Raw genomic sequence first — 12,144 nt, 5'->3', positions numbered from 1 at the left:
GTAGTCCAGTTGTTATTGCATCCACCTTGGTACAGAACAGGATTTAAAGCCAAACATAAACAAGGAACTCAAACTGAGCATTATCTCTCATATATGCACATACTCACAAATACTTCAAAACGATGTTCAGAGAACTTCACATTCATCCCAGTTCTCATTCTTTATATTAAGCCTAATCAATCTAATTTTATGAATACATAAAATTAATAACTGAGAATTGTCCCGTGGGTCAGCTCATCTTGTATAATGTTCCATCTTCAATGGCCAGCACAAGATAATCTAGCACAGAGATCACACAGCCTGGGTAAAGTACCATCCAAAATTCCATATTCCAACTAACTGATTGTAACTCATTTTTCTATAACTCAGACTAAGAGATGTCATAAACTGCATTAGTTCATGGACATAATTCATAAGGTGCAAAACATACAAAACAACATAATTCAATCAGGTTAACTGAAAATCCTTTAAACATATACAGAATGATGTACCATGTACCAGTAGTCTTGTACATGTATGAAATAGAGCAATTATTTCTCACTGGGAATGCAAGTAAATGCATTATTCTGAAAGCTGAGCAGAAGGAAATTTAGCTATCTAAACTAGTTTTTGAGATAATATGCTAAACAGTCTTAAGAGAAGTTATATCATCCTACTCAGAAAGGTAGAATCCCTACCAGTATTTTAGCCAATATGCCATCATCACTTGATTCCATGGTAATCACCGCTTTATCTGTTTCAATTTCACACAACGCATCTCCAGCATTCACTCTTTCACCTGCAAAATATAACAGAACTTAAGAATACCTAGCTTAAACTTCCTTTCAGATCTATTTAACCATGAAAGACATATTTATCCATATAATACAGCCATTTTACATTCTTTAATATATTCTATAGCTAATTGATCCCCCATCATTATTTATCATATTGTATCTTTCATTTCCAAATAAAAACACTAAGGTTTAGAGACAAACTGCTGCAGCAGAACATTAACACATTACAAATACTGCTGTTTACAGCAGGTTTTCCAAGGGGAATTATACACAATGAAATTTATTTCCACAACACCACCACTCTAACACTACCATGAATAAAGTTTCGAGCCTTCCATATTCATTGCTAGCCATAAGTCAAAGCAAGCTATTTAAAACTGTAATTTTTTTAGGGCAATGGTCACAGGCAACAACATCTTTAAGTATCACAGTTCTCTAGTTTGTACCTAAACTATTAAAGATATTCAAATAAAAACCTCAGGAACTTTAATCTCTTTGGAAAGCATGCCTACAAGCTTGTTTCCTCAGTCTCCTATAGAGTTAAAAGAGGTATTTTAGAAACATACATACTTTGTGAAATAAAAATATGCACAAGTGTTAGAAATTGCTTTTGCTACATTACACGAATCTATGATTAATTTTGAAGTATACTCTTTCTCTGCTTTTGAAGAATATCTGCTAGTGCATGATAATGATATTATTGGTCTGGATTCTTTCAACAGATCAATACTGACTAGATGGGCAACATTAAAATTGAAATTACACTGAAAAACTTTGAGGTAATTGAATGTTTTGGCCTCTAAAAAATAATCACCTTTTCCTTACAGAGCACTGAAAAATAGGGACAATACATACAAGCCTAACACATGACTACAATTTTTATATGAAGTAAAATTTTAGTATTTCCCCAGTACCAGAAATGCTGCAACAGTATTATCTGTCTAAGCATTTAATTTAATTCCTGATATCACTCTGTTGTACTTAAGCATCAGAATAAACCTAGTGCAGGTTACCACCTGTATTTAGGTAAGAGATAATTATTTTTTTAAAAAGTGTTTATTTCCCGTTTCAGTACTACCTGAATTAGAAGGGGAAAATGAAGTGTTGTATGATCCCTGTGATCTCTGCAGTAGTAAACAACGGAGACATTCAAAGCTCAGTCACTTACAGAGTCATAAGTGTTCCTAATACAGAACTTGGCAGGGGAGTACACAAAGTAGCACCTGATCTTTTTAATTTAATAATTTAATTGCCACACTGCGTTTTGCAATAACTAAAGCATGAACAGTTTATAACAGGAAGTCAAAATTCCAGGCTCTATACCAGTGTTTTACTTCTACTGGATCATTAATTCAAGTAGCCCATATATCAGATCATTAAGTAAGTACTTCACAGATGTTAAGAAATCAAATTGTTGGGCAAATTCTGTAACCTATAGAGCTAAGATAGGCAAGAAGAAAGGAGCTTAACTCCGTATCTTAATTATTTTCTTCTCCCAGCCTGCAATCAGACTTAAGTGTTCTGCACCATGAAAAAGAAATCTCACTGCTAAGCAACCTACAGCAGTAACTCCAACAGTACAAGCTAGCCAAAGCAAATACCTTCATGTCATGTGACAAACACATGGATATCTCTTAACTTGGGTAAGTGAGGCTGTTCACAGAAAGCTAAGGATTCCCTTGCACAAGGAAGGCAAGAGGAAAAGTCTTCAGAGAACTGGGGAAACCACTTTTCCACTACTTTTTTTGTTTTCCTTTCACTGCTGCAGCCAAGAAGTGGTCATAAGTTTGGAAGGCAATTGATTAAATGCAATTTTAAGAATACTTCATAGCAGTATTCAAAAATCTCATGTGTGTTTCAGTAGCCAAGCGCAATAGAAAGGATCACAGTTATTTCCATTAGAGATTGCAAAATTTGTGATAGCTCCTAATTGACGCCCACTTTGATGTCAGTTACAAATCAGCTTTCCCAATAGATAGGATTGGAAAGAACACTTTTGCAGAGCATATCTTTGCTCTTATGCTTTCCAATGAGAGAGCAGTATTTGTAACAGAAGTTGCCTGAATGGCAGCTCTTGGAGATTATATATAAAGCCCTTGAAAAATCTTGGGTGGCGTTTGTTTGGGTTTTTTAAAAGTTATTAACTTCTTATAGCTAGGCTGAATGACTACGATCTCTACTGAAGCCAAGTTTCCCTCTAGGAAATCACATCCAACTGGCATTCAATAGCCTACATGCTCTGTTCAATTACTGACAGACAAGTATCCAAATCACGAGAGATAAACTGCATTCCTTGATGTACTCTTTGCAAATCAAACCAAAGTTGACTGAGCATAGAGACTGAAGTCCCTGGAAGTGATGTCTCAGAAGGTGGCAGAGTTACACTACATGAGGAAGCTAGCACTGTTGCCTCTTCTGTTTCCTGCCCACAATACAAGAGGATTTTGGTCTCCTGGGCTGTCAATCTATCATCTTTCATCAACATTAAATTCAAACACAATAAATGCAAGTTTTTAGAAACACAGTTTTATTTTTATGAGAATGACTTTATTACCCACATGAATCAATATGAAACTGCATTAACAATGAGAAGGAAATAGTTAAGCTGTCAACTAAATTCAGCATTTTTCCTTCTGCAGTACTGAAATCATCTGTCCATCCTGTGAAACCGTAAAATGAAAACATTTGATATTTACACGAAGAGCAGAAAAATTATCAAAATGGTATTCTCCTGACCCCTGCTGGTTATACAGTAGGAAAAACATTTCATATGCAATCATCAGCTTTCTTCTGTCAATTGCTTTAAAATGTTTATTTTCTTGGATATGAGATTATCAAACATTTATATTCAGTAATGCCACTACATTTAGATGGCCAGCTCACTGGAGAATTATGTAGTTATGAGCATCCCTTGCAGACAGAAGTAGTATAAGCATTAAATCACTTTGCTTTTTTCTTCAAAATTTATCCCTCACTTGTTTTTTTTAGTGTTGTAATTATGTTTATTTTCCAGACTGTCAGAGTGGAAAAAAAATCCATAAGAACTAATTAAGGTCACATCTGGGCCGAATAAGACAATATATTATATTCAGTTTTGGTCTTGTTTCTAAATATGAAGTAGAGCAATAAAAATCCTAAAATAGTTTTCTCTCAAAGTCCAACCATCACTTAAGATTTCATTTTAATTTAATTAAAATAGGTGTGGAGCTTTTTTTTCCTTTTATGTTGGGGTGGAAGTGTAGTGGAAAGACTGAGAAAAACCATTGTATAGCTGTTGCGTCCTAAGTACTTTTTATGAGGAAAACTGATTCATTCATGTTGTGGAGCAAACTGGAATCTACTTCAACTCCTATTATGCTGTTTTGCTTTCTCTTGCAATTTTGAATGCTATATTTATTGTAGAACAGACTACTGTTGATTTGTAGTGTCTTACACTTATTGACAACTAATGAATAGAAAAAGGACTTTGAATCACTCCTTTCTCTCTGCATAATCTTGGACTTGATACTTGACCAACTGAAGCTTCAAGTTTCAAGAACATTGGTGCAATTACTTTTTACACACACAGACTGACACATTGTTCCTAGTAAATTCTGCAGAAATTGTTACTAGAAGCTTTACAAGCAAAAGGCCACTTCCACTACTGGAGCAACAAGTTGCCTTCCAGTCACCTCTCAAAATGTATTCAAAATGTATAAAAGCAAAGTACTCCAGCAACACAACGTTGGAGGCTGTATCAACACTTAGAGGATAAGCCAAAGGAAATGGCTCATCTAGGCAAAATAGTCAAAACACACATTTAGCTCACCAAATTGTGTCCGTCAAAGATAATATGCTCTAAGAGATTTTCTTTTCTCCAAATGCGTTCATCTCTTTAGCAAGTCTAAAAGCATCTGAAAACAAGGTATGTTCCTATAGTAATCTAAAACTCTGCAATGCATCCTATACCAATGGACAATTGCTACCTGGAATCCAAAACCACAGTCAAAATCCAGTTTTAATATTAAATTGGAGAGGGGAAAGGGTAGGAAGAGAGGTCTCCTGACAGAACAGGGACTGCCAATTCTTCTGCAGATCATTTCTTATTTACATACAACCTAGGTGAAGACAAAACATACACTCAGACTATTTATCTAGCTACTCCAACATATTTTAACAGAAGTACATTACTTTTCAGTTGTCAGAGCACAGGGAACCTAAGATAACGAAAGTTGTTAGGGCTTTTTGTGGAGGAGTAGTTTGGTTTTTGTTTTGGGGTTGATTTTTTTTTTTTTGGAAAGAGATTTCCCCATTTGGAATTTGGGTTATGAAAGTAACTTAAATTTTTCTATCAGCTTTAATTGCAGACTATAATTTAGATATTAAAAAAGTAAGCCCTGAATAGCAACTATAAAAATACCATATCTTTCATGTTATTTCATAACGCAGTGAAATAATGAAACAGAGACCCTCCTCAAAGTTAAAGGCTCTCAGACTTCCAAAGTTACTGATTGGCATGATAACACTGAGAATTAAAAATGCCATACACACTCACATCCTGGAACAGCCTAATGGAAATTTTTCAAAAATATGATCAATGCAACCTTTTGGAAGACAACTAAAGGAAAAATGTTTCAAGAACCAACAATTTCAAAGTGGGTATTGTTCAAGTCAACAGCATCTACATACCAAACACTTTGCTTCAAAATACTAAGTTGAAACCAGAAACAATTATCTTATTCTTACAGAATAGATTTATATAGCTGAAGAATTACAACAAATGTGGGCATAGAAAATGCTATCTTACCTTCCTTTTTTAACCATTTCACAATGTTTCCTTCTTCCATTGTAGGAGAAAGTGCAGGCATGAGAACTTTAATACCAGGGGTACCTGTGAAACAAGCACTAAACTAAATACTTTTTCAGTATAATTATTTTCTCAGGCAAGTGCTTAACACAACTGAAACTAAAAGCACATGAATCTGAAAGACAGTTGAACAAAAGATTCACTATGATGCCTTTTTTTTAAGCTTACATACAAGCATGCACTCCCAAGAGCACCAAGGAAAACAAGGCACTAAGTATAGAACCTCTACGTTATAGAGAACAAGGGCTAACTTCAGTATGAAGTCACAAATAATACAAAGTATTAAGCAAATTAAACTGTCTTAAGTAAAAATATGATATAGAAACTTCAGATCTGATGAAGATGAGTTTAGATATTCATGCTGCTTCAGCTTTGATTCAATTAATTTTTAATGGAAACTTTCTCCATGACCAAGTCTTAGTGCATTATTAAAAATATACAAACTAGTATTTCAAGTACTCCTCAGTTCAGTCTGACCTACTGAACAATCCTACAGTGGATGCAAGTGAAACAGGATTACCTAACTTATATAGCTATATAATAGGGTTATATAACCAACATAAATGTAAACAGAAAAAAATATCTACAACTTAGAGCTCCAACTACACACAAGCTATTGTGTGTGGAATGAGAAAGCAGCTATAAAATACAAACATACATTAGGAAAAAAACCACAGCAGTTAGCATGAAGCTGTGATGATTATTTTTTATTCCCCCCCTCACCCGTGAAATGCCATAAATTTCAAAGCTGAGCCAGGTAATATACCCTGCCTCTTGTGTATCAGGGGCATATGCACTAAGCCAAACCACATTTCCATTTTTGTGAGCTTTCCACACATGGCCCTGCATATGCTTAGTTCTGCCCCTGTCAGGGTCTCTGAGCAAAACCTTGGTTAAAATGGTGTGCCACAGCCTCTCATTTACTCCAGGACACAAGTGAATGAGACAAGTATCAAAGACTTGTCCTCTCATTTCCTGCTTGCTTGGCAGGAAAGGAAGTCTGAACCTAAGACCTGTCAGATATTAGCAACCCCAGAGGAGAGAACACACGCACAGACACATGCATGCACACATCTCAGTCCTCAAGAGAGGCCAAAACTTCTGCAGTCATGAGAAACTGGGTGAGAGGTATTGATAATGTTCCCCGCTGATGAACCATGATGTGCTACAGAGGATAGTATAACTCCACCCACAAATTCCTCAGTGGTATTTACCATAGTCTTTCTTCCTAGTTATGCAGTACGTCAGCAGTATGATTATGAATGTATGACCAGAGTACCAGCCAGGCAGGCATCTTCTCTTCTGTCTCAGAGTACTTATTCATATTCAGGCTTCTAGTCACGGGCATGCAAGTGCGAGGACAAAGTGGGATGTAAATATGCAGAACGTATCTAGCCAAATTGTTAGAATCCTTTCCGACTCCTAACCAAAGGCTAGGTACTTATATCTTGATTATGACCTCTGTCTTAATGCTGAACTGCAATATTAAGAGCATGCCAAGGCAAAGCACATAATCCCATTCCCCCAAAGTTCAAATATTAAAAAAAGAAATGGGAATTCAGAGTCCTGAACTCCTAGACCAGGAGTTTCGCAAAATCCACCACAAACACTACATCCTCCTTTCTCCTCTCCTCCTCCTCTTTGCCACAAGCTGTGGAATTTTTTCCAGATGACAGATTAAAGCATATCTTTTAAATTGATAAAGCCCACCAATCCTAGTACTCCAGACACTAATGATCCACCTCTTTCACTGATAAACTTTTCCAGTGTTTATTTATCCTTTCTGCTAGGAAACTATATCTACTTTACAGACTAAAATTGCCTAATTTCAAGTTTCAGTGATTGGATCTTATGCCTCTGTTAAAAAGCTTGAAAGATTTCTCATTACAGAGATCCTTCTCATGGGTGTCTACATACAGAAACCAGGTGAGACCAAGTAAATTCTTAGCCTTTTCTTTCCTTTGACAAGTCAAATAAAAAGATTTGAAAAGTCCAATGTATTTAAGCAACATAACACCACAACCTCTCTGGCCCTGCAACACCATGTACTAGACACAGCTAGCGAGCAGATCACTTCAGTCTGTCAACTGACTGAATCTGCTTAGTAAACCCATACACAGAGAGAAGTGGCACATAAGCTTGCTGCATGCCATATAAGTGGGATTTTTCTGAGGACAGGGCTCATGATACAGCACATTCCTTGGCTTCGTAGCACACTACATCTCTTGTCATTTGACTCAGTATACCAAAGTAGTATTCTGACGTACAGCTTGTAATACAAGAGATAACTATCCTTAAAAGTTCAGAAAGATAGTATGAGGGCAAATAAATATATCTTTTTAGATACTATTTTGCAAGAGTAGTTTTCCAGCACCCGACTGATTTTTGAGGCTCTTCCTTGAACTATTATATCTGAATCTGTATTCAGTTAGAGAACAGAAATAGACTCGTACATTGTATACGATGGCAAGAATCAATTCTGCTTCATATTCCCTTTTCTCTAATATCCAGCATTAAGGCTTATTATCATTCAATAAGAACCAACATCACATTTCTTCCAGTTGCTGTATTGCTTAGAGTAAGCAGGAACAGCTTTAAAAACTTAGAAATTAATCCTTTTTTTTCTCATTATCCAGAAGAAAAAGGGCAAGAAAAACACTAGAAGAATTTTGAGCTGAAAAGCACCTGTCAGCCAGAGTGACAGTGCTTTCCATCCTTACTTCCAAGAGTAACAATGTTTCTAAGAGTTACCATGGTTAAAATCTCAGAGAAGACAAAAACAGAAGTGAAACATCAATTAATACACACTGATTTAAGGGAATTAAAAGTGTCCACCCATGTTCTGTAATTCATTAATGTTAATACATCAAATAAATCTGAACTTGTCTTTCTCATTGCTACAGGATTATGAAAGCATAAGTCATTACACTTGTAAAAGAATGTAGGTATTCAACCATAAGTATTTCAATGGCTAGGTAGAGTTAAAGACCTCACATAGAAATAACGGAAAAACTATTTCCATTATTATTTAATCTCTCTTCCCAGACCTCTCAAGTGGATGGACCACAAGGCAGGGCCTGGTGGAGCAAAGTCCCTCCCACTGTAAGAGAAGATCAGGTTCGTGACCACCTGAGGAACCTGAACATACCTAAGTCTATGGGACCTGATGAGATGCAGCCCAGACTCCTGAGGGAACTGGCTGATGTAGTTGCCAAGCCCCTCTCCATTATATTGGAAAAGTCATGGCAGTCAGGTGAAGTCCCTGGTGACTGGAAAAAGGGAAACATTGTGCCCATCTTTAAAAAGGGTAGAAAGGATGACCCTGGGAACTACCGACCTCTCAGCCTCACCTCTGTGCCTGGGAAGATCATGGAACAGATTCTCCTAGAAGCTATGCTAAGGCACATGGAGGGACAGGGAGGTGATTTGAGACAGCCAGCATGGCTTCACCAAGGGCAAGTCTTGCTTGATGAACCTAGTGGCCTTCTATGATGGAGTGACTACATCAGTGGACAGGGGAAGAGCCACTGATGTCATCATCTAGATTTCTGCAAGGCCTTTGTCACAGTCCCCCACAACATCCTTCCCTTTAAATTGGAGAGATATGGGTTTGATGGGTGAACTGTTCAGTGGATAAGAAATTGGCTGGAAGGTCACATCCAGAGAGTAGTGGTCAGCGGCTCAATGTCCAGAGGGAGATCAGTGATGAGTGCTGTCCCTCAGGGGTCCATACTGGGATCAGTACTGTTTAATGCCTTCATCAATGACACAGACAGTGGGATCAAGTGCACCCTCAGCAAGTTTGCAGACAACACCAAGCTGAGTGGTGCAGTTGACATGCCTGAGGGACTGGATGCCATTCAGAGGGACCTGGACAAGCTGGAGGAGAAGTGGGCCCATGTGAGCCTTATGAGGTTCAACAAAGCCAAGTGCAAGGTCCTGCACCTGGGTCAGGGCAACCCCTGGTATCAATACAGGCTAGGGGATGAAGGGATTGAGAGCAGCCCTGCTGGGAAGGGCTTGGGGGTACTGGTGGATGAAAAGCTGGATATGAGCCAGCAATGTGCGCTCGCAGCCCAGAAAGCCAACCGTATCCTGGGCTGCATCAAAAGAAGCATGGCCAGCAGGTTGAGGGAGGTAATTCTGTCCCTCTGCTCTGGTGAGACCCCAGCTGGAGTACTGCATCCAGCTCCGGAGTCCTCAGTACAAGACAGACGTGGACCTGTTGGAGTGGGTCCAGAGGAGGGCCATGAAGATGATCAGAGGGATGGAACACTTCTCCTATGAGGAAAGGCTGAGAGAGTTGGGGTTGTTCAGCCTGGAGAAGAGAAGGCTTTGGGGAGACCTTATTGCAGCCTTTCAATACTTAAAGGGGGCTTATAAGAAAGATGGGGAGATACTTTTTAACAGGGCCTAAAGCAACAGGACAAGGGGGAATGGTTTTAAACTAAAAGAGGGTAGATTTAGACTGGAAAAGGAAGAAATTTTTTCACAATGAGGGTGGTGAAACACTGCAACAGGTTGCCCAGAGAGGTGATAGATGCCCCATCCCTGGAAACATTCAAGGTCAGGTTGGACGGGGCTCTGAGCAACCTGACCTAGTTGAAGATGTCCCTGCACATTGCAGAGGGGTTGGGCTAGATGACCTTTAAAGGTCCCTTCCAACCCAAAGCATTCTATGATGATTTTTTTTTTTTTAAGATGTGAATGGAAACATTGTAGCAACCCTGTAATAACTTCAGCAGCCATCAATGATCTTGACATTTTAAAATGCACCAAGAGCAGAATGCGAGTTATTTATTCCCCAAAGTCTGCAGGAGAACAACACAATTAAGATCATGCTCCTCAAAACACTTGAACTGTGGCAATGAGCCCAGTGTATGTATGGTTCATGTAAGACTGCATGAAGAAATATACATATTTGTCTCAGCCTTTCCATGGTACTTAAATGCTTGTCAGTTTAATACTACTGATTACTGCAATGTTTAGAAATGTATCCAGACAATGTTCCTCTTAATACTGGCAATTCCCATCTGGATTACCTGCAAGGATTTTCTTTAAAAAGTTTATTCTTGCAACCTCTCATCTTGGACCAATACACAGAAAAATGAACTATGTTAAGAATGTGTATTATTCTGTCAATGCATATTTGTGTTCATTTACCAAATCATGTTTTGCTTATGATCATTTTTCAAATACTACAAATTAAAGCACAATTCACAATTTTCTTTACATTATACATGTTCACTAAAAAAATATTTACAGATAACAGCACGTAGAAAATAATACATTACAGGATGCAAAGAAGTGTTCTACTTGTCTAACTTGACAAGTCAACTTTGGCAATCAAAACATGATTTTGAAGTCATATCACACAAATATCTAGGACTATCTAGAACTAGTGGACACACCTCACTGAAAAAAGTGAAAGCATTCCACATTTCTAATGAGGAAAAAATTAATTTTTAAACATGGTGGTTCACATGTTTCACTTCAGTAAAGATTCACTTGATCCATTTCCCAGAATATGCTCCCTACTTTGGCATAAATACAAAATTGAGCAACAAATTTGTGCCACCTTAACATTTTCCCTTTCGTGTTATGAGCAACTACCACAAAACGTACAGTCCATTCTGGCCCTTTGACCAAGTTAGGAGAGAAGATCCAGCAGCAAGTACACATGAAGTGTGTAACAAATAAATAAATAAAATAAATAGGATACAAAGCAGAAGGAAGAATCCAAAAGTCATGGCACTTATCAAATCTGAAAATTATAAACTGCCATTTTCTATACTATTGTGCCCCACTGCCAGAATGGTAACTAATCGAGGAACAGCACTCAAACTGACCTTAGAAGGTATATGACTATGCCTTTAACAGCCAATACAGTAGGCTAACAGTCTTCTCAGGCACTTAATGACTTATTACTAACAGTCACACTAAAACAAAACCACATCACACAGAATAAACCCACTTGTTACTAGATAATAGAGATTTTGCAAAGTTTAAGTGGGAGATCAGACAAGTACTCACAATAGCAACTAAGAAAAAATTCTTTCCTTCATCCTTCCCCAGCTTTCCACCAGGTACACAGAATATTTGACTTGTAAGGCCCAGGCAACTAATAAAGGCTTGTTATTATTACATAGAGGAACTTTTCTGCTACCTGAGAAAGACCAGTATACCATATAGCTCAAAGGAAAATTCATTTTTGGAAAAAACCTACTGTGTTCTGGTACTCTTATTTGGGAAGACATGGGGAGCTAGTGGCTGCTCAGCAGCTTCAGCAGGCAAGAGAATATAAACCCTCTTAAAGAGATAACATTAGCTCCATATCACTGACGTAAATCCGAGTACTAACAGAATAGTTCACTCTGCATCACAAAGCAAAACAAAAGTAAAGAACATCCATCTTTCCACTCCTAGTCCCATGCTTTATGCTGTAAATAGAGTACTATAACTCATCGTCCTTTCCCTTCTCGACCTATGGAAACACTTCAGTGTAATTCTATCCTCACGAAT

The 12,144-nt window shown here is 37.8% G+C and overlaps 1 protein-coding gene across 3 annotated transcripts in view; it reads right to left on the bottom strand.

The window, feature by feature from the left end:
• PDHX (pyruvate dehydrogenase complex component X) overlaps positions 1-12,144 on the bottom strand; it is a 53,834-nt gene that overhangs the window by 36,198 nt on the left and 5,492 nt on the right. Inside the window, exons 2-4 of one of the 3 annotated variants that reach the window (XM_072863977.1) lie at positions 6,837-6,956; positions 5,563-5,646; positions 678-778 (exon numbers count right to left, since the gene is read on the bottom strand). In XM_072863977.1, coding sequence (XP_072720078.1) covers positions 678-778; positions 5,563-5,623 — 162 coding nt within the window. In that variant the 5' untranslated portion in view covers positions 5,624-5,646; positions 6,837-6,956. The remainder of the gene's footprint in view (positions 1-677; positions 779-5,562; positions 5,647-6,836; positions 6,957-12,144) is intronic. The other 2 variants (XM_072863975.1, XM_072863976.1) reach the window with 2 other exon arrangements.

The sequence above is a fragment of the Ciconia boyciana genome, chromosome 6, assembly GCF_034638445.1.
Source record: "Ciconia boyciana chromosome 6, ASM3463844v1, whole genome shotgun sequence".
In the NCBI taxonomy this organism is placed as follows: Eukaryota; Metazoa; Chordata; class Aves; order Ciconiiformes; family Ciconiidae; genus Ciconia; species Ciconia boyciana.
Note: the sequence above shows the minus strand (reverse complement) of the source record. Positions and strands in the feature narration are given on the sequence as shown.